General features: G+C 38.3%; 1 protein-coding gene across 1 annotated transcript in view; it reads right to left on the bottom strand.

The window, feature by feature from the left end:
* The window catches only part of LOC124160692, a 176598-nt gene that overhangs the window by 7210 nt on the left and 145309 nt on the right, over window positions 1-24079 (bottom strand). The window contains exons 7-8 of the mRNA XM_046536668.1: window positions 7453-7572; window positions 2809-2892 (exon numbers count right to left, since the gene is read on the bottom strand). Of these exons, the coding sequence (XP_046392624.1) occupies window positions 2809-2892; window positions 7453-7572 (204 nt within the window). The remainder of the gene's footprint in view (window positions 1-2808; window positions 2893-7452; window positions 7573-24079) is intronic.

Raw genomic sequence — 24079 nt, 5'->3', positions numbered from 1 at the left:
ACTCACTCATCGCCTCAACCTGAGAGTTGGTAGGGAGAGATGAGGGTAGAGTTCACCCCGGACTAAGTCGTTAGTAATTTGGTTTCTGGCATACTTGATGGGGTTATCTCCTTCTTCAAGGCCACCTCGCCCCTGCGGGCCACTGTGCGCTGCGTGTCATTCAACCCTGGCCAAGAAAATTATCAAGTCCTATTACAGATGCGACAAATCCGTGTTCCACAAATAGAAATTATGCTCCATGCTCTAAGGCACATGTTAACAATCGTCCTCTTCACCGCAGACTGTTGGTGGCGACTCCCTTAGAGGATGCTGAACTTGGCGGCATTGTCGTAATTATTGTCCCGGTGACCGTTATGACGGAAGCGGGAAGCCCACTGCACCCGTTATTCACGACGCAGTGTTAATAGCGCATTTATCGGTCGCACATTCACTCTAGACTCTTGCTGCACGTGCAGTAGGGAACAGAGGCTAAACCATTCAATATTACTAATCGTACAGAAATGAATAAATATGAAAAGGGCAAGATTGAATATCAGGGGCGCAGCTAGGAATTAAGGCTAGGGGGGGTTTTAGGCGCAACTAATACCTACGGGTGTGGGGGTATTGCATACTTACCAGGGTAAGCAGGAGTTGCGGGGGCCCTTCTCCAGAAAAAAATTAAAATAATGGTTCAAAATGGCGAGTTTTACGGCTTTCTGAGGGATTATTGATTTATCAAAACACCATTCTATAATTAATACTAATCCATTAAGTAAAATGGATTAAACTTAAAAATTCTTTATTATTAATAAATTAACTCCCCCAAACCCCCCCTCGCTGCGCCACTGTTGACTATTGAACCTGAAGGAATTAATTGAAGGGTTTTGATAAGCCAGGAGACATCCTCATGTACTTTAACTTTAGATGTGAGCTACTTTTAGGATTAAGTTGTATTTTAAGATCATAAATTATCTGCCTTACTACTTCATATCCCTTATTAAAATAATAGAATAATTTATATGGTCAATATTTTGGTTCTTTTAGCATAAATAGAACATCGTATTTCACTGCAATATGTGCGTAAAAAGATAATTTTGTGAATTAACTTCTCATTTCACGAACCGATCACCTATAAATGCAGCCAGTATTTACCAGCGATTTAGATTATATTTTATATGGGGGCATGGGCACACCCTGCGAGGGGCAAAGGGCTTCTAGGGCTGCCCCCCCCCCCCCCCTAGGTGTAAAAATCGCAAAAGTCTTTAAGCAAAATCAGTGCTGAATTGAAACGAAAGTATTCCACAAATTTTCTTTAAACCCACAAAAATGATAGGTATGTATTTATATAAGCATAGGAATTGTAACTGAAATAAAACTATTTTTCAAGGAAATAATCTCATAAAACCCATAGCTTGCCTCCCCCTAGACCATGGCTTGCCCCCCCCCCTTAGTTATGATCCTGGGTACGCCCTTGTATGGGGGGGGTACTTAAAGAGTTGCCATGCTTTATATCCGGTACACCACGAATGATTGAACGCGTAAGTTGGTTTGGATTGGTGAGGTTAAAGCTCATTACACACTTAGCCAAGGGCATCAAAAATTCACAAATTCAGGATAGAGCGCCACTGTTTCATTCCCTAGGCCACCTCCCGCTTAGAGGGTTTATTTGGTGGGAGTCGCAAGGGTCCACTAAAGATTTGAGGGATCGGGTTGGAATGGTGGCTAGAGCGTTGGCTTCCCACCTCGTGGTCTCGAGTTCAAATTCCAGCTGTGTCAGAAAGTTTTCATAGACTGCCCGATCACTGCTTGAATACAATCTAGAGGATATTTCTAGCGCAACACTGCGTCCTTGGAATGGGACTTTATGCCGTGGTCTCCTTGGCGCCTTTCGTTATGAGCAGGCTAATGCCGACGCCGGGTTTCTCTCCACCCTTCCTTTCCTCATAGCGTGAATGACCTCAGCTGTCGGTCGCCTCCTCCAAATACCATACAGCACTAAAGATTTGAGTCCGAGGTCCTTCAGTCAGTAAACCAACGATATACCTACCAACTACAGCTAGGCATGTTACAAGTGACTTTTTGCGGGTGCAAATGTACACCAAGAGAATTTGCCTTGAGAAAATCATTCGGCTCGCGGCTCAGCTTAAATCCCCCGAGTACGTCCACGGGGTTGCGGATGGGGTGTCGACATGATTTAGAGGTTACCTGCGTGATAAGCGAGTTCGCTCGTCGAATGAGCCGTCGTGGACAAAAAAAAGCGACGGCGCGGCGTTCTGAGGGGGTATTGGTCTAACCTTTGGTGAGTCAAGCCTTTTAAATGGTATTGAAACCATGAATAATGCCGTGACTTGGCGACTGGAGACCGCCAACAATTATGCCTCTCATCACCCGGGGTAGGAAGCAGCAACTCTTCTTCGCAATCGGGACGATTGGGGCCTTCTGGGTCGGTACAGCGACACAAAAACCACTACGGGCGTAGTAACATTTACTTTAACGGCTGTAGTTCTGCGATGTGAAAGGCATGGGGAATCCACCACATATTATCCTAAGGAGTGGCAAATACTCCTCTCATTTTTTATATCATTACATGATGGTATGAAAAGATAAGGTGATGAGAGAATTGAGTAAAGATCTGCATCAAAGCAATCGCAGGATTGCTGACCAGTAATGATGATGAAAATCATTAGGGGTATCCCGAATTAGTCGCGTGATTTTTTCATGGTGAATTCCACCATTGATGTATATACCCACCACTATGTACCCGAATTTTCCGTATTTCCCGAAGTACCTCTATAATGAGACATTCTTCGATAGCGAATTATATCTCACCTTGTAGCAGCGGAAGAAGGACATAGGCTTGGTGAACTCATGCGTGAGCTGGAATCTGTCCTTCCGGGTCTCCGGCAGGCACATCTGTCGAGAGAATGAAGAGAACACGGAATGAGTTTGCGTATGGACAAAGTGAAAGACGTGACGCTTATGAAGAAAGGTGGAGACGATGTGGCGTGATTCAGCTCCTTCCGTTCGAGTTCAAATCGTCTCCATAGAAACCTCCAGGGAGAAAACAAACGAGGGTGCGGAAGAGACAAAAGCACGCCGTTATAATTTTAATGGTAATATCCATCATTCGATGTGGTCGGGAGTTGTTGACTTCGAGGCGTCAACTCGAGAGCTATTTTAAGCAGTGCGTGCACGCTAGCTAGACGATGGTCTTTTGTTTGCTTCTTCATTTTGTAAAAAAAAAACAGAAGGTTGCTCTCCGCTTTGTCAGTTGGGCAAATGAGGGTGTGATTAAGGGTGCCAACTTGGGGGTTGGGGAACTTCACCGTTATCCGAATGGCTCATTGCTATTTGTGAACGTGGAGCTTAAAAAAAACTTATTATTCTCGCTCAATCCGTATTTTGAAGCGAGGAATTACTCATTTTTAAATTTACGCTGTCATCTTGGAATGTTTACGGATAAAGTACCAGGTAGGCCTATGTCAACATTTTCGTGTTTAACACAATGAAAGCACTTGTTCATTTCCATATTTCTTTATTTCTTCCGATTCAGTTTTCGGCACATTATGTCATTTTCAAGGTTTTTTTAATGGAGTTATGTACTAAAACCCACGTCAGTAGAAATAAAGATGTGTGGAAATGGATAAGTGCTTTCTTTATGCTAAATAGATGATGATTTTTATCGACTCCGAAAAAAATTGCTATTGCATGCAGGGACCTAGAGCGACCTCTAAATGTTACACAATAAACAGGTGAATTTTTTTAGAATATCGATTCATATAACCATATCGTATATTTAGAGTTGTAGATGTTTTCAAGAAAACATTTATAAAATTAGCTCAAAATTATATATCAGGAGACGGTCTTTTGCTTTCTTACTTTTTAAAGGTTGTACCCCGCATAGGATGAAAAAATGAGGGTAGTAACCATTAAGGCACTCATTAAGGAAGAGAATTTACCGTTATTCGGAAAACTCCATGCTCTTCGAGCTACGGCCGCCATATGCCACGCGTGATGACGATGACGAACAAGTCTGAATTCCTCTCGAAAAACGTTCATATGAGATGAATTAATGCTTCCTGGATCAGATTGTTAACGGTGTAATGGATGCATTTAATTCAAAGGTGGAGGTGGTGATACTTTGAGAGCCAGAGAAGTTAAGGTGACGGTAAATCGATTTTAACCACGGAATAGGTGCTCTTGACTTCCTTGGGCTGAGATTTTTTCTCATTTCATGCTAACTTGCTGTAATTGTTTTGTGGAGGTTGACTTCTCCGGAATCTTAATGAAGGATTGTAAATGCTAACCGATCAAAACTGTTTAGTTCTATCTACAGTTTCTTCATTGGTTTTGTGATAGTTTAAAGCTTGCTAAAATACAAATAGAGTCATAATTATGACTTTATTTTCCCAAAAAATTATTATGCTTAGCATAAACGAGTGAATATGAACACGCTTCCGCGAAAATTCACAAAAGATATGATCTCTGCAAGGAGCGCAAGAGAAGAGTATTTTCATAAAATGGGTTACTGGACGAGCATTCCATGAAATCCTAGTCTAGACTTCCTAGTCTATGAGATGCATCTGAATTTCGCTTTTCGATTGACTTATCACTTCTGTCTTAGGCATGTGCGAATGTGGTGTAGTCAGCCCATTTTCCCGTATTCAGAGACCATATCTACATATTTCTCTCTATTGATAATAGTCTTCCAAAATACGAAGTACCTCTCCAATAATTTCCCTCTCTTCCCTAATATTTTTGCCGTTTTCTTCCAGTTTTTCTTCCGTAGTCACCTTTTTAAACAGCCATTTAACATATTCTCTCATCAACAATTTTTTAATAGTAAAAATTTGCTTGGGAAATTTCTATAGCCTTTGGAAAGGCCTGATTTCCTGTTATTTTTGCTGTTAGCACACCGTAATTACGGCAAAAGCTGGCTTGCGTTAGATGAGTACTTCATTCAATTGTGTGTACTGATTTAAATTTCAATGTTTCCCATCTACCCTCGCAGTAACATTGTCAGTGCTCAGTTTTATTAAGAGGGGATTTCAAATTTATCACCGAAACCAAAAATATAAGTGACAACTCCAGGAAGACAAGACTCGGAATAAAAATCGTTTTTCCGCAGGACCGTGCGGAGATGAATTCAACATGGCGCGTGCAATTGCTCCCCGGGCCCTGCTGGAGCACGTGCCACCCTGAAATAGAGCGGGAATAATCGAAGAACGATCTCCGCAATGCCTGATTGCCTACGGGGATGGGTGCACTGGTAATGCAACGGGTTTTTCACTCCGTGGTTGAAATCCTTAAAAGGGCATCCTTTCGGAAAATTTCGCTGATACCCTCAATTTCATTCTTTGAGACTCGCGGGACGCTTACCTCAAGTATTTGGGTCAAGGATATTTCTCGTTCCCAACGGAACTCGACTGTGCACTGGTGAGAAAAACGGTCATGACGACCCGAGATGATTCTCGGATTTAGAGTGCCTTCCAGGTTCCGAACCAAAGAGAGATATTTTTTCTGCGTAGACGGAGTGGATCGCCGAGCTACATATGATTCTCCATCACTCCAGGGTTTATCAAATGACGTGGGGCCTCTGCGATAATTTGGAGGTAGACTTCAAGCTGAATGTACTCGGAATGGACTCCTATCTCTTTGATGCAGAATGATTTGGGAGCATGAATTCATTCAATGCACTGCGGCCCTAATATTGATATGCTTCGGCCCCCTATTCCAAGGTACTTTTTTATTATTATTATACATTGCTGCAAGTAGGCTATTGCCTGGTCGCAGCATTAGATGTACATGAATAACAAATGTGTACATACCAAGTTTCTATCTATCTAATACAAAGTTTAGAAACAGAATAGATATCCATGGTAAAAATAATACACAAATTCGAATCTAATACAACTAAGAATTTAACATTGTCCCAATAAACTTATTTTTAAAAATCCATTAAATACATTAATTCTAATATAATACGAATAAAAAATGAACTTTGACCCAATTTCACACTCCCCCTTTTAAACCACTATGTAATTAATCAATGAGTGATGCACACTTCTTCCTAAAAAAATTTGCATCTGCAGGGAAGATCTTAAAAATAACTTCAGGTTGGTCATTCCACTCCTTTATTCCTCTATGTAGGAAGGATTTTCTCAAAATGCCTGTTTTCTGTTTTTTTAAACTTAATTTTAAATTTATGGTCTTTCCTTCCAATGTAGCAGGGTGAGTCCATCTTCAGACCTATTTCTTTCCAACCCTGCTCATTTTACTTCCTTAATATAATTTGTTGTCTTGGGCGCGACTTAATGGAATTGACTTAACATCATGAAAAATTAAAAATATTCTAATTCCACATTAGTGCGTTCTCTCATATTGAAGAATAAACGCAATCGTGTGGTCAAATCTAAGGCTGTTTTAGCGCTTTTCCTTCGCAATACTGAGGATTTTCCTCGTCAATTCATAACTTTTGATGAAATATGGATTCATCACTACACTATAGAGACAAAGTAACAGCTAAAACAATGGAATTGTGATATAGAAAAATGCCTTCCTTCAACAAGACAATGCACGTCTGCACACCTGTTCAGAGTCAATAGCCAAAATTACTGAAATAAAGGTTCAATTTCTACTAAATTCACCGTATTCACCATATTTGGCCTCCGGTGACTATTTATAATGTCAAAAGTTGAAGAAATGGCTTTGCGGACAAAGGTTTACGTCTATGGAAGAGGTCATCGCCCAGACCAATGCCTATTTTGAGGAGATCTCGATATTCTACTTTTTGGAGGGCTTAACTCCTAAGGAAATTGGAAAATCCTTAAAAAAATTTATTACTGAAAAAAGACTATAATGAAAATTATTTTTTAAACAATGACCCAAATAATTTTTTTATGCCTTTTTCTAAAGACGTATTGAACGACCCTCGTAGCAAAGACAAATTCCATCATTGCAAACTAACCAAATGCGCCATATCGTTACTTCAACAACTTTTGATATAGAATTATCTACATGCCGATAAAGTTTGCTATTTAATCCTCAAAAAATGTTTTTTTCCCGTTGAGTGAGAAATTTTCTTAACATCGAAATCCAATTATTGATTCTAGGTTTTAGAGGATTTTTTTACGCCAACTAGTCGTCGCTTACTGGAACTTGTTGAAATTTAGAAAATATTATTAATGCCTGTATATCGTTCACAATTATCAAGATAGTATACTTTAGTTTATTATGTAGAACACTGTTCAATGTCAAGAGAATGGTAATAATTCAAGAAAATATAATTGAGGACACTATTTTCGCGAAATTCTTCCTTAAATTAAGAAAATATTACGGGTACCAATTTAAGAGGGGCCAAATTATCTAATCTTTTTGTCATTGATAAATTTTTCAGGATACATCATTAGAATGTATGACTTCACTGTGTTGATTTTCAGAATATAGACAAAAAATTGCAAGTAAGTAACTCACCGAGAATTGCCGGCAGAACTCCACGCCCTCCACCATATCAGCCTTCAGCTCAATGGGCACAGGCAATCGGTTTATCCTCTCGGTGATTGCGTTGTAATTTGGCTCCAATTTCTCGTTCAGCTAGACGGATAGATGAAAAAAAATCATTGAAATTATGTGAAAATTTGAAAATAGTAGAGGGACTGGTCCAAATGCGGGAGCTTGTTGGTAATGTGGAGGCATAACTTTTAGGGCTTGGGAGGTAATGTAGGCTAGCGGTGACCGCATCAACTTCTTGGCCTGCTTCTTAAGTAAGCCTGTAGGAGCGGTGACAGTCAACTCATGGTTTATTGTCTGTGAAATACTTGTACCAACTATCTCTTCACTCGTAAAACTTTTGAGGTAAGTTTTTAAGTTTAATTTAAACACCTATTCCACCAAGGCATTTCTAAGTGCTATACAAGTTATTGATAAGCATAAAGCATGCTACAGTCTGGTGTAATTAAGTAATTAACTAGCTGGAAAATGTCACATAGTTTTAACTTCATAGTTCAGTATGCCAATGCTGGTAATGAGGAAGCATAATACTGGGATAAATGTGGAAACGTTTCCACATTTCCCTCACCTAAATGCGTTATGTCTACTACATAACATTTTCGCCAGTTTCAGATGCCGATGAAGATTATTGGCCCCAAGGCCACGCGTAAATGGGAAAGTTGGGATGACCAATCCATGATAAAAGCGATTGTTTCCCCAAGAGAAAAGAATAACATACTTTGTGCGCCAGTTGTGAAAATGAGAACAACATTTGTGACTTTTGCAAGTGAGCATTTTAGTCAAAATTGCTATTTTTTAAGCCTTTGCTTTGTTTTTCAAAGAATAATGAGTAGATGACTAATATTTCACTTTGCCATAGTATTATAGCCAGAATACAAATGTTTCCGCATTACCAGCGCATTTTGAATATCTAATCAAAGTGTCAAGTTATAATTTACTATTGTTTTTTAGAAGTAAACGATACATTTTGCATAAAACCAAAAGCTGTTACAAAGGCTATTATATTTGTGAGTTTTTTTCATGAATTTAGAAAAATTCCATTAGAAAACAAGATAGTTGTAACATAATTTAAAACAGGGTATCCACTTCTGCACCACTCCCTCTTACATTTAAAAAATTCCTTGAAACAAAGCTAAATTGAAAACGGAGGAAAAATTGAACCTTTGTAGGTTGCAACTTTTAATGGTTGACAGAATTTGCCATTATTCGAACTGGTTCATTATCATGAAGTCAAGCTAGTGAATGTACATAAGTCAAAATTTTGATATCTGACACACAATTTTCATTGCGCATGCAGAATTTCAAGTAATAATGTCCAACGAAAATTTGTGGAAGGAAATCTACTTCATATTAAATCGTAATTCTATCATTGGCAATTAAGTATACAAATACGCCATATTGCGACCTCGTGTTTTCTGCAGCGGCTGTCTCACTAATGACAAAAACTTGTTCATTTGTAAATATTTCATTTCAAAATAATTTAAGCAGTAAAATTATGAATAAAAATTGACGTAAACAACATTGAGTCACATTAATATCATGACGAATGATTACGTTCAATGGTTTCCGGCTCAAATTTGTGGAAGTTGACTAAACGACTTCGTGCTCTTCCACAGATTAATTTTTTTACTACTTGAATGATAAGTATATAATAAATAGGATAAATATATATCGTATCATATATAACAAATAAAATAAATAACTTTGATAAATGAATAATATTTCAGGTCAGAGCATATATCTTAACTACAAAAGCCTCTTCTATAAATTTCGTAGATTCTTGGCCCTCAAACTTAGTCCAATAATCCCCCCCCCCCCCAATTTCATCATGTGTTCCAAATTTAATTTTTTTACAAATAAATATTCAATGCAAATCTTAAAAAGGTACCAAAACCTTATCATATATCATCAATTTTTTAATATGGGCACTAAACTCTTCGTTATAAAAAAACGTTCCTTCGATTCACTCGAACGATGTCTTTTCTACACAAAAGCTATTTGGCGGTTATAAATATTTTATATTTTTAATTTACAACATGTTGAGTACCGTCGGAGACACACATATCTCCTCAAGACAAAATTTTGTTTGATCATTCGAAGTCGTTGAACCCTTCAGCTATCCTGTTTTTTAAAGAGATATTCTGATACATAGGATGACGACGAAGATTTCAACTCTTAAGGCTCGCAGGTCGCACTCGTCCATCGAATGAAATAATATGTTAAGCTGAGTGCTTAAGAGTAAACAAACTTATGTCCTACGCCAGCAAAAAAATAATATTCCTGGGAAGCAACAAAAGGACAGCTCATTCGCGACCTTTAGAATTTTGAAGGATGTTGCGCAGAAAAGGCGGAGTCTGGGATAGTGACGTGAAGTGAAAAGCTCACAAAAAGAGTCGGATAACCAAAACAAGGGGGATGGGCGTGGGAAAACGGGATTGAAAAGCAATGTCAGCGTCTATTCCCGTATGTTTTGACTTGGACCACCAAAATGCCGGTTATGGTATACATATATAACTGGGATAAGCTCCTACTTCAGTCAAATTTTTAGTATTAGATGAAAAAGTTTGCCACCGTAAAAGGCGTAAAGTTGATTGTTTGAGGCGTAACTTGGTGAAAGCGATTCATTATTAAATTAAAAAGAAGAACTTTGTCCTTTCGCATTAATATTTATTCACAAATTTACGACCATGGTTTCAACGTTAAACGTCATCATCAGGTGAACTCTACAGAGGTCCATCACATTCTTTTAGTCCTAGTTACCTTCCTCCCTCCCCCTCCTAGCCTGGTATAAAAGGATGTGATGGACCTCTATAGAGTTCACCTGATGATGACGTTTAGCGTTGAAACCATGGTCGTAAATTTGTCAATAAATGTTAATGTGAAAGGGCAAAGTTCTTCTTTTTAATTTTAATAAAGGCGTAAAGGCTCGTTGAGTTGTACATTGTGGATTTTTATTGTAAACATAAAATGAGAACTTTCAAATGGTCAGCAATCAATCCTTTTAATTATTTATTTTTTCATAAAAATTAATTTTGACCGGAATACTTGAAGCAAAAAAAAACGGATCGTCAATAGATAATAGCTTGCCCGCTAAAGAGCACGGCCTTTGGGAATTAATGTTTTTTTCAACTACTGTACTGCCGAGGAAATTCCATCAAATGATTCCTCTGCGTGTGTTTGCATGAAAGGACCGAAACCAGTCGTGGCGGAGCAACCTCCGCGGAATCTTCTACACCACGATTGCCGTTATACCATCTGTTGTTCTGCTAAAAATCGAGCAATATAGCGAAAAAAATCGCATTGGAAAATCAGGGGGAGTAAAAAATAAGAGCAGATGACCAACAAGTATCGTTTTAATTTGTCCTCGTAAGACCTTGAGGAACCGTGAAATCAGAAATCCATCCAGCGGATACTGTATAGGAATGATGCGGGCATAAAACGCGCGTGGAGAAAATGGGGTGTCGGTCGTGGTCATGGCTAGGTTGGGAACCGCACGAGTGCACTGCTGGAATGCCGGACAGGCCGACCCTCCCCAGGCCAACCTCACACCACTTCTATGCCTCATGCCTTTTCCATCCCCTTTTTACTCATCCCTATTTTTTCACCCACGATTCTACTCCACACCGTATTCACCACAGGTCACTTAGCGACAGAGACTGGCGATGGATGTGCTTAAAATCATCTCAGCCCTTGAACCGTATCTTCCACGACAGGGGTGGCTAATCCGTTGCCCGATTTGAACGCAGGTACGTCCCCTGATTTTTCGTAAAGAAATATACAATTGGGCTCTGTTTGGTAGAATTCAACACCATTTCATTTTGAGAAAATTTCGGATATGTGACACTGTTCTCAGTCGACAAATTTTAGTATTTTAGAAGGGAAGAAGGGCAAGAGACGGCCCCGAATGACTTATAAAGGACATAGTAGGTGTTATGAAGGTTCTAAAAGAGAAGATGTATGTCAAAGTGAAAAGGCTAGCCGAAAGAAGAGCTAAATGGAGAGCTGTGTTGAACAAATCTTAGGATTTTTGACTAATAATAATGAGAAATCAAGAGATGATGTCAAAATGATTTAGCCACACTGAAGTGGCGATACTGCGGCAAAAATTGTAGTGCACATTTTAATTACCCATACTCGTTGTACCCTTACTTCAATTTAAAAATCCACTTATGTCGTCCATTATGTTAATTTTTTTTAAACCACGCGTGCGAAAAGCATGAAGAGAGTGGTGAGTTGTGTTACCGTTGTAGCGCATACAATTTGGGTATCACTTTTCAATTATTTTGCAGGTTTTGGGGATGGTTTTTCATCTCCCGTTTGAAAATAAAAATTTTCGGTTCCATGACCACCTAAATGAAATTTAAAATTCAGAGTTCTCTTTCCTATAATGAGCATAGCTAGTACATACCCTGCCATGGGCGTACCCAGCGAGGGCCAGGGGGAGGGGAAGCTGCCCTCCTCTAGAAGCAAAAATCGCAAGTCTTTAATCAAAATCAGTACTGAATTGAAACGAAAGTATTCAACAAATTTTCTTCAAGCCCACGAAAAATAATATGTATTAGTAAGGAAATAATCTCATAAACCAGGGGTCTCCAATTTACTGGGCCACGAGGGCCAAATTCCAAGTTCCGAATCGCCCCGCGGGCCGAATAGCAAATTTGCTGATGACTGAAGTATTCGATACGAACGTCTACTGAAGAATCCGGTGGCGTATTTCTTATTTACGAACAGTTGAAGGCGACTTTGACGTGCAGTACAGCGCTGCAATGCTCCTTGCGGCGTCTCACAGAGTTAAACGAGCGAGAACCGCGCGCTACTTGAAACGAGTGCGCGGCCAGCTGAAAGCCCTCCGCTGGCCGTATTTTGGAGACCCATGTCATAAACTAAAAAAGCGCTGTTATAATTTTCTTAACATGTTGGTTTCATTCACCTTTTCCATGCTAAAATTTCACAACTTGGCTTACCCTCCCCTAGACCATGGCTTACCCTCTCCCCCAAGACCATGGCTTGCCCACCCCTAGACCATGGCTTCCCCCCCCACTAGTTATGATACTGGGTACGCCCTTGTACCCTGATCTTTAATCTGACCTCCAACATCGAAGTGTGTTACGGCCTGAGCATATCTTAGGCAAAGCCTTGTGAGCCCTCCCCCTCCCTCTTCCGCCGCCCACGAATTTCGTTTCCATCCAAGCGATAAATAGGCGGTCGCGATGGGACGATGTAAACGTTTTGCGGGCGGAGAAATATGCGGAATCGCTCGGGCAAAGTGATTTCGCGGATATAGCCGCGTCGAAAAATGGGATTTTCTTACGGCCGCAGGGAAGTGGGAAGGTGGGAAGTTATTGCCGGCTTCGTGGCCTTTAAACATGCTGACGCATGGCGCGTAGATGCGGTTTGAAGATTTACGCCTTCGTCGGGGGAACACGCGTTGGCTTGAACGAACACTACCTGCTCTGTCTGTAAGAGATCGCATACCTCCCTTTAGACCAGTCTGTATTGGTAACTTATTACTCGCTTAAAACTGTTGATTTTGTGTTAAATATTTTCAAATAAATCAAATAAATTATATAAATCAAGTTATCGAACGTGATCAACATGATAACTTTATCTATCTTTATCTTTATCTAACTTTATATATCTAAAATGATCATATCTGCAATAAAAATTTGAATATTTTATATACAGGGGAATATTGGCTAGGGTCTGATTAATATTCCCTGGACGTTTCAAGATGAAAGCGTAAACATTGAATAAATAACATGTCACCGAAAATACATTTTTCATTGCATGTTACTTGTTAAAAACTGATTTTTTCTAGTCAGCATTTTCCTTAATTGTTCATTTTTCCTCAGTATTTTATCTTTGGTATAGTACATGCATTTGCATTGATCCGGTAATGCTAACAAATATCAACTCTACATACACTGAAATTTTCAAGAATATAAGCGAGTAATTTGTCGCGCAGGAAAAGACAATATATGACTGGTCGAATGAATGTGAAGTGCCCTCTAAATACAATACTAAAATATATTCGCTGAAATTTCTTTTGAGGTAAAGTGGCGAAAGAAGAATTACTCGTAAACTGTGTTGAAATTCATATTTTCTCAAAATAAGCTTAATATTGTGTTTATTATAGCCTTCGGCCTTCCTTAGCCATGTTAATCCAAGAATATCATCATATTTTCATTTAACACGGAAAAGCAAAAATTTCCATAGGTTTTTTTTGCGTTAAAATTTAAAAAATGATTTTTAACAATACTTGAGGATATAATTTCACTCCTAAGGCTTTTTTTAAAAAGGAGGAACATTGAGAGAGGTGGGAAACTATTTAGAATGAATGATAGTCCGTTGAATATCGAAAGGCGCAGAAGTAATACATGAATATGAAAAGATTAGCTGATTGAAGAGTTGAATTGGGAGGAATAGGGAATTGAAGACCATCAAAAGCATCCTAAAGATTATGCAAATGGTAAAAATAGCTTTTTCGCGTCTTAAATTAAAGTTATGCAGTACATTAAGATCGAAATCACGATAGCCTTGAACTCATTGTCTCACTAGATTAATTCTCATGCAAACGTCATTGTTTAGGGTATTTGAATCATTTGACTCCCCCTCTCATTACCTTCGTATTCTCGTTTCCATTTCAAAAGCGGAAAATGCTTTAGATTTATTTTGTTTCGCATATTTCTTCCTTATAAGGAAGGATGCCATCTTCATGAGAGTCAGAATCCGTTTGACGTACTATTTTCCTTGACTTATTACTAATGAATTCAGAGACAGATTTCCAATATTTCTTAGCCCGTTAGAAAATTATTATCGGCTACCTCGATTTTTCGGAAGCGATGGAGACAATTGTATTTTTTTTCTTTTTAATAGCTTATTGGTTTATTTAAATTTCTTTTGTTGTTTAATCATCTCATTTTAAGTGAAATGATCCACTCTTAATTGACAGACGAAATATAGTCACTCGAGTTTGATTTTATCATTGAAAGAATAAGATTTTTGGATTAATTTCGATGATTTACCTTAGGCGTTCGTTTATAGAAAAGATCATTGACATTCAAAGGAGAGAAAATCTGATTTGACAAATTAGCCAGTCACGGGATGAGCGGCTGTGGGCATAAGTATATAGATATGCTTGAACGGAAGAAGAGAAGGAATATCCCTGAGGGGGCGGAAAAATAGGGTAAATAACACAATGTAAAAATAGGTAAAAGATTGATATTGGTAGAATATCAAGGGGGTAGCTTAAATTTTAAACAATAAGTCAAGACAAAATACCGGTCTACCGAGAGCTCTGAGTCCTCGTAAGAACACAATTCTTTTCTAAATACAGAAGGGAAATAGAAGGAATAATAAGAGTGGTAAGAGAATCTGCTTTTTCTAAATTAATATTCAATTTAACAAGACATGAATCGGGGTCCCATTTTGGCTTATACTTCCTTAAATCCTCTTTAGCCGCAAATAGCGAAGATTTAGATTTCACTCACCTAACGATTGGTTTTTTTTTAATTGCGAAGGTCAGTTTGAAATTATGTTCAAAGAAAGCCTTTTAAAAGGCATTTTCCAATTTAAAGTCTTACATTGGTGTTGCCTAGAGATGAAATATGTAAACCTATATTTTTTAGCTCGTCCTTTTAGGCATTAAGCTAGACTAGACCAGATATCGGGACGCTAGATGGATGGATAACCAGTTCTGAATATGAATCCCCAATGCCTGCTGAGCAGATAAGGTTTAGCCTGTTAGTTGGTGAATAGCACTTGTTCACATCTGTAAAAGGTGCACTTTATGATGAAATAAAACATTTTTGGTAATTGATGAAGCGGAAGTTCTCTCTTATCCGAAGAACCCTATATGCTAAGTGGAGTGATGCTTTTTTCACTCCTTTCCTGCTACGCCAAGCTTAACGGTAGGAGACTGTCTGACGTTCTGACATTTGTCTGGGGAGAAAAACAGGAGATTCAGCTGAACGAACACGAGGAAACGACGAAGTCGAAGAAGGAAACCTTAACTATTACGCGAGAATGACAGGGTTTACTTGCGGGAAACAACCTGTGCTTAGGCATAGCATGCGTGTCGGACAACAAGGAAGGATACAATTTTTTTACTCTCGCCTTCCGAAAAAATCGAACATCGTTCCCGCTTGTTGCCTCCAGTCACTCACGCAGACCGATGGCATCTTATGTGATCGATAGTCCTCGATTTCCTGTACGCGTGTGTTACGACTGAACTACTGTTTCTCTTTCTACGTATGCCTTGATTCATTGTCTTTCTCTCACATTCTGCCTCCAGAGTCAGGAGCGCAGTTAGGAATTAATTCTGGGGGGGTTTAGGTGCAACTAATACCGGGGTGTGTGGGGGTATGGAATACCCACCAGAATAAGCGGCAAGTGAGATATTAATAACTTGCGGAATTTTAAGATAGATTGTTCAAAATGGTGAGTTTTTACGGCTTTCTGCGGGATATTTCATTAATCCTTACACTATTCTATTAGTAATATCAACCCAATTAAGTAACATGGATCAAACTTAAAATTTCTCTGAGCTCTGGGTGGGGGGTTTAACCCCCAAAATCCCCCCTCGCTGCGCCACTGTCCAGAGTGATACATAAGAAGCGATTTGAAACACCCGTATACTTATCATTAAAGGCTTTATGGTATTCTTCTCCCTAAGGTCAGTTTACATATGGAAAATTACACCTTAATTCAACGAAAATGCGACCTTAAGGGTCTTAAATTGTGATAAAAATATCTGTATAAATTACATGAAATAGAATTTTTAAGACCGTTTTTCGGAATTTTTTTGCGATTTAACTTCATTCTCATTTTGACCAAAAAACTATTTCCTTGCCTTGAAGCATATAATTCCTTCTATCTCTTTAAAAATTGATCGCAGTGCCGTAGTTTTAGGCTCTAAGAATTTTATATTATAATAAGTTAAATTTACATCAGAGCTTAGTAAAAAATTAATTAAATGTAGAAATTATATGATTTTAGACTCGTTATTTGGCACTAATTCGGATAATTAACATGCGTGTAAATGACGCCAAATTTTTTATTCGCAAAATAGTTTTGGGATAATTAGGAACCCATGCAGAAATTACTATCAAAATATAGCATTCATTTATTTATATTAGATATGAGATCCTAAGAGTTAAAAGTTTGTTTAATTCAGGTTGAATGACCCATGTAGCTTTTCAAGAATCCTTCCTGGCTTATCACCTCCCAAATATCCTCTGCAATTCAATGTATAAACTATTCGCTTCCATTCTATCCATGTATAGGTATATCCAATGCTTTTAATCCTCCTTCCCTGCTAACCATACTCTTTCCCTTTAAGTATCATTCAAACGTTTTCAATGGCCTATTCCATACACCTGGAAGATGTCCGAAATTCATCGTCAAAAGAAGGTCTCCCGGACAATAAAGCCATTCTCAGCGCATGTTAGCCACATTTGCCGCATCACGTTGCAGTCATGAATGCAAGGTATTTCCAGCGCCGTTATTCACACTGAATTACGGCGACAGGATTAGGTAGGTACCACGGCACGAACATTAATGGTGACTTTTGAATTTCCGTCTCGCCTCTTATAAACAGTTAAATTATGGCCAGCGGGTGTTTTTTGTCGTCCCCTCCCGGCATTATAGAGGCGTCTCCCTATTTCCCATTGAAGCAAGCATCCGGAGTGGTGAATATGTCAGGATGTCAATTAATCGTGATGAAAGGCTTTCGAGGTGGCCGCGAAGTCTAATTTGCGACTCGAAAACGTTTTCCGTCGCGGAAAATTTATAACGGGAGACGGAAGAATCACGGAAGGCGTTTTGACCGAGGGGGGAAAAAAAGAAGTTATCGTTGCCGTGGAGCGATGTACTCTCGCCACTCCGGTCTTACATGTGCCACCTACTCATATTATTCTTTCCTCATTTTATTTTTCATCTCACATTCTTGCATCCAGAGTGACCCAGGATCGATGATGTAAAACGTCCGTACTACCATTGAAGGAATTCTACTATACACTACTTCTCCTACGCTCGCTTTATTTTTTGAACATTCCATCTTATTTAAGTGAAATTTTGACCCTTAGGGTCTTAGACTGCGATCAAAATTTTTGTATGGGGCTATTTTCACCTCAAACGAAATATTATGAGACCGTTTTTCGGAACAAATTGTGCGATTTATTAACATTTTATTTTCTTCACATTTTTTCTAAAAAGATATACCTTGAATCACAATTTCCTCTATCTTCAGCACATAGTGGCTGTGCCGTAGTTTTTGTCTCGTCTAAAAGCTAAAACTTTTTATAACAATATATTAATCAGTTACATTTATTTTTAGGCCAAAATAAAAATTGATGGAATGAAGAAATTATATGATTTAAGACTTATTTATGAACATGGGTATAAATCACGGATATAGGATATTTAGGTTAATCTGTATGAACCCACGTAGAAATTAATATCAGAATCTGAGAATAACATTTTTACCAACAAATGCTCCTTGAATAATATAATTCCTTCTTCTTCTTCTTCAACAAATTTTCGCAGTCCTAATATTACTTTTCTCATTTGATTTTTTATCTATATAGATATTTTCACAAAATCCCCAATGAATTCAGGGTCGCGGTACTCTACGGATCTGGAAGATGGAACTTAGGAAAAACTTCCTAGAAAAGACTCGAACCCTTCGAGACCTAGTGCTGGCGGCGCAGCTTAATGATTGATACACCGATATATGCGATATATATTTTTTTAGATTTAAGTATGTATATTGGCGTATTTGTGATGTAAGACACAATGTATATATAATTTGAATTATAATATGAAAAAAATCCATCCATTATATTTTCTCAAGCAAATTTTCATTCCCAATCAGGAAAATTAACTTCAAATTTGATGCCAGAGATCATAATATTTCATTGCAAAATTTCAGAACTTTAAAACAAGAATAGTAAAGTTACACATTTTTGCCTATTTGTACAAATAAATTCTTCCCAGTATTATGGAGAAGTCGTGGGGAAATTAATCTAAGTTCATAATTACTCTAGAATGTACGGATTTTTGTCTATTAGAATAAAAAAATCTTAAGGATGACGGACTAATACTTTATTTTCTAAGCCCTGCAGGAAAAAATCCGTTGGTGTATTTAACTTTATTTTCTAATGCATACCTATTCATTTCCATATCACAGCAATTCCATAGTATATATATTTCTCTCTTTTGACTCAATGCTAGGTGGGTTAGTAACAGCACGTTTTTAATCTTCTCTGTATTACTCAAGGTTTCTATAGGGTAACACCTGGGACCGTGACCTTCAGGTTTTTTGTTATAAGGGCTTGCTACGATGCAATCTGCTTCATGAGTAGCGAGATTCTCCTTTGCTTCTGTCATTTCCATCCACCTCTGCCCCCGAGGATGACGCGGCATTCGCCTTTCAGCAAAAAAAAACTGGCGTATGACGAGAAAAAGATATTATTGCATGGAAAAATTGCCGCCGGGGACTGAAGAGAGTTCAATAATCTTGAGATTACTCGCCGGGTAACCATATTTCAACGCGACGGGTGATGGTGAAATCACGAAAAGTGCGTGCTGTGGACAGATGAAAAACGAGAGGAAACAAGAGTAGATCTCGATTATGATAAAATCAATAAACCTAGCTTAAGGATGGGCTTAACCCTTTGCAGTGGCGCAGCGAGGGGGGGTTTTGGGGATATACTCCCCCCCCCACCCCCCCCCAGAGCTCAAAGAAGTTTTTAAGTTCAATCCATTTTGCTTAATTGGATTGATATTACTTATAGAATAGTGTAAAGATTAATAAAATATCCCTCAGAAAGCCGTAAAACTCACCATTTTGAACCATTTATTTCAAAATTCCGCAATTTATTAATCTCGCACCTACCGATTTTCCTATGGGTATTCCATACCCCCACACACCCCGGTATTAGTTGCACCTAAATCCCCCCCCCCCAGCCTTAATTCCTAGCTGCGCCCCTGACCCTTTGTGGTTCGACGTCGAGGATGGCACGGTAGACCTACTGCTAGCATCAGGTCCAACGTCAAGTTAGGCTCGGCATCACAGGGCGCTGCGATTATACAAGGGCAATGTTTCAGGAGATGAGTTCAGCTGTGTTTGGCGAGATATGGCGGAAAAGCATGCAGAATAAAATGATAAAACTTATTGTGCTGTCAACTGGTTTATTAATAATAACATCGCATTTCGACGATTAGCCTTATCATCATTTTTTAAACAAACTGAAAAATTCAAAGAATAAACTCTTTGATTGAATGTGCTTAATATTACAACCAGTGGATTTTCACTTAAAATAAAAACTAAATAATTGACAGGATTAATAGTCTACATTTTAAGTTTTAAATGTACATTGTTAATACTGTCAATTTTTTCTTTTTTCCTAAAAAAAAAAACAATTTGGACCAGACTAATTGAATTATGAAAAAAATTGCTCTGCAAAGGGTTAAAATTCAAGAAAACAAGCGAAAAGTCCTTCTCATCCAGGCAATCCCCAGCAGTCAGCTATGTCTTTTGTACAATAGATTCCTGAAGGGACAGATTCTGACAGTTCCTGAATCTGAAGGGACAGATTCCCTTGAGAAAGCGACCAGCATCGGTCGGGAAACGTTGGGGCCACCCAAAATCTGACGCGGCGACGTAGCCTAAAAGTTTTAATTCAACATGACGAGCACCCGCGAAAGTTTTAACGAAGAATGTATTGAAATCTTTAATTGTTAGTTAAGATAAACGAATTCCTGTACTTATCCGTTCTGAAAAATTTCTCTTCAAATCAATCGTGTTCGTCTGGCTTGGAAATGTAGTGCAGGTTCTAGGATGATGTCTTCCGTGTCTCTCCAGAAGATGGCTGTTTCTAAATATATCGTAGGGATTTGATGTACAGGGTGTTTCAGAAGGTATTCAGGGTGTTTATTCCTCCCGAGGAGGTATTTGATGAAAATAATCCTCATCACCGCCAAATTGAATGAAGAAAAACATTAAAGAATCCAACGACGACGAAGTACGCTAATACTGCTGTATTTTGAGTGATAATCATGAAAGTACAGTGCGTTTCAGGAGGAATCTACAATAATTCAGGAGGAGATAGGTGAGACAACTTTAAGCATTTTTTTGTCCTATAAACATGGGGTCGCAACTCTTTAGTTACTCAGCCATGGCAACGCAAACATTTTTTTTGTATTCACTTTGCAGTTACCATGAAAACGGTTTTTCTTGGATATCCAGACTTTTCGACACAAATCTTTGAGCTTAGGTTACCGAGAGCTTTGAGCGAGTACCAACAATAGCATTGCGCAATCTCACCCATTTTGAGGTTAACTGTTTCAGACAACTATAATCGCACATATTTTATCCAATCCTAATTATTTATCTAATGTCCTTAAAAATGCCGAGTATCAAATAAAATGTCAACAAGGATGGATACAAAAAAAACGCTTTCATGGTAACTGAAAAGTGCACCCAAAAACAATGTTTACGTTGCCTTAGCTCAGTAACTCAAGGCCTGGTACATCAACACGTACAAGTTAATGTCCGTTGGCGTGAATGATTTTGGTAGATTGGTGATTTCGGAACATGTACGAATGATTGAATCAAATTAGAACAGGTTTTATTTTTTGTGCATGCATTCGCACAAATTGGGTGGTTACACGGTGCATTTTAGCGTTCATTCTCGCGTTCATACATTTAGGCATAAACCCGTACGTATCAATGTATCGTGTAACCAGGCCATATTTATCACCAAAAATCTGCTTAAAATTGTCTCCTCTAACACCTCCTGAAGTATTTATTGCATTTTCCTCCTAAAACACCTCCCTGTATGTGTACGTATTAGGAGTTTCGCTGTAAAACCTTTTTGTGCATAGATCCGAATTGCGTACAGATTTTGCGTATAAATCACGTTTGGACGAGAGGTCATTGAGTAAGAACTTGACCGGAATTTTTACACTTTTTATTCGAGTAATTATTGAAAAATTATCTATATTAGACTTCAGCTATCTATCTATCTATTTATTCCTTAGTCACGCAATTGATTTTCTGTGATCAAGATAGCTGAATCTCAGTATGTTTTTGTGGTGCTATTTGATTATAATTCGGTTTTTAGGAGAGGGAGGTGAAGGTAAAGCAGCTGTATTAATTTTAAGAGACTCTGCGTAAAGGTTTCTTTGATTGCGCTTAGATTCTTGAATTTCTTTTCTTCATTTAATTTGGCGGTGATGAGGCGTATTTTCGTCAAATGAATTGCTGCGGTAGGAGAATACTTGCGACGCGCAATTTCCTGTGTTTGTAATTTTGGGCCATAAAAAGGGAAGGAAAAAAAGGCGCCAGTGCCGCCGCCGGCGGAAGAAGATTCAAGTCATGGAAGAGGCGACGGGGGCGAGGTAGGTACCCCAAGGGGGTTTTGCTGCAAAAAGGTGTAATAATCGGCGGAGGACGAACGGAAGCCATTGGCTGATGGAGAATCGTCCGGAGGCAAGGTCGTAACGTGGGAGTTCCATGATGGTTCGATGAAGAAGTTTGAAGGGAGAATTGCCCAGCTCATCAAGCGGTAAGAGTGTTGAAATCTCTTTGATTACCCCAGGAATATTTATGGATGTAAAAAATATATTATTGTCATAGTTCCATAATGAAAATGACATACATTTATACTGGTATATAAACGAGGAAATTGGACGTTTAAGACTTCTTAAAAACAGAATGAGAAATTGTTTTCCCTGCTGCTTGGGAGACATGGAAGACTAAAAATGTTTTGCGAAATTTATATTTTTTTGATGAATTTATGATTACGTAATCATAAAAAACTAACCATCGAAAGCGAAACAAAAACGAAATCGTCAGTGCGATTCATATGACTTCTCTCTATGCAATGAGGTTTGAAGGTATGCTGTCAGATTTCTACAACGTTGATGGCCTTCATAGACCTTTAGATGTATTTAAATCACTTTTGGATGAGACTCCATTGAGTACGAAGTCTGCTGATTTAATTTTGCTTTAATTACTTACACAATGACTTGTGAGAGGAACCTGAGTGCATTTGTTACTCAAGTCGTTATTGAGAGATGATATTGCTTCGACTTCGGCCATTGAGGAAATGAGAAATTTACGGATTTATATATCCCTCAGTCACACCTTTGCTTTTCTGTTAGGGCATGCAGGATCGATTTGCAAATTACAGGACAAGAATCTAAGTGGACATAGCAAAATATTTTCTTTACTAATCCTCGTATCATGTTCCACAACATCTCGTCTGGCACCGTTGAATATACAAGTTGGACCAAAGATAAGATTATTGTTTTTTTTGTAATTATTTTATTATAATTCGGTCTGTAGGATGATGGTGAAGGTAAGCGAATGGCTTTAATTTTAAGCGACCGCTCAGAGATATGTGGCCAGATAGCATTTTAGCTTCCGCGATGCTAACCAGTTTTACAGTTAAGCATTAACGAAAATTATGAAAATAAAAATACAAGAATAATTATACCGTTTCTTAATGAATCATTTTTTCTTTCCTCAGAGAATGTTAAAAGCGTCTGTTTATATTCATAAGATCCTTTCCCTCCCTTCTCCCCGAAACAATTATAATGGCGAATATTTTTTCAAACCAGTCTTTATCTACCCGCAATTTCCAAATTTTTGCTGAAAATAATGTTTTTTCAGGATTTTATTAGCAGTAAATGGTAATTCTGAAACAGTTATTCGGTAATTAAGGCTGCAAAAGTTGGGGAAAAATTAAAACCTTACATAATCCCCAGTCTGCTTTTTGCGGAAAATAAATGCTCTCACAGAAGTGCACGATGGTACCTGCTCGATGTGTTTGATGATTTAGCTTTTGATGTGCAATGGGCTGAGGAATGTAATATTAACTTCGATATTGAGGTAGGAGGAAGGAATGAGAAAAAGAAATTTAGTTGAATAAAAGTTATCCGCCTGCAACACGTTCACTTTTCCTACTTGTGACCCATCCAAATATCTCTGAGTGTAAGGAGTTGGTGGTGGGGATTGGATTTCCTGGACTAATTATAAACACTACGACTCTCATTGACCAAAATCACTGGAAATAAAAATGCCGTTTATAAAACATTAAGCCCTAAATGAAACCCTACTAGATTCAACGATGATAAACTTGTTGTAGGAGGCTATACATGGATTTCATGCTATTGATATTTATCCAGAGTTCTAGGACACACTCCATAAGACCAAGAGCATTACGTCCATTGATGTTATTTAAATTAATTCTGGAAGGTGTGTGATGACTGGAGAAATAGAAACGACCTGGATTTTTTGGGTGAAATTTATCAGGTAATGAGGTTTTTCACTAAACAGTTTAAACATATAATGGGGATATCCGCTCTCAAAACGTTTTGTGAGAAATCAGTAGGTGCCTAGAGATATTTTCTTTTATTTTTTACACTTAATCAACTCACGATCGTATTTTCGTGCGTAGGGAATACATCTTGTCCAGGGCTCTAAATCCTAATGAATTTTTTGTTCAGTACGAGGGGAGGGTATGGTAATACCAGTAAACTCAGTGGAAATATCTGAGTGGGCTGCAATATTGCTATATTTTTT

Source organism: Ischnura elegans, chromosome 6 (assembly GCF_921293095.1).
Source record: "Ischnura elegans chromosome 6, ioIscEleg1.1, whole genome shotgun sequence".
Lineage (NCBI taxonomy): Eukaryota > Metazoa > Arthropoda > Insecta > Odonata > Coenagrionidae > Ischnura > Ischnura elegans.
This window is presented reverse-complemented; position numbering and strand designations above follow the sequence as displayed.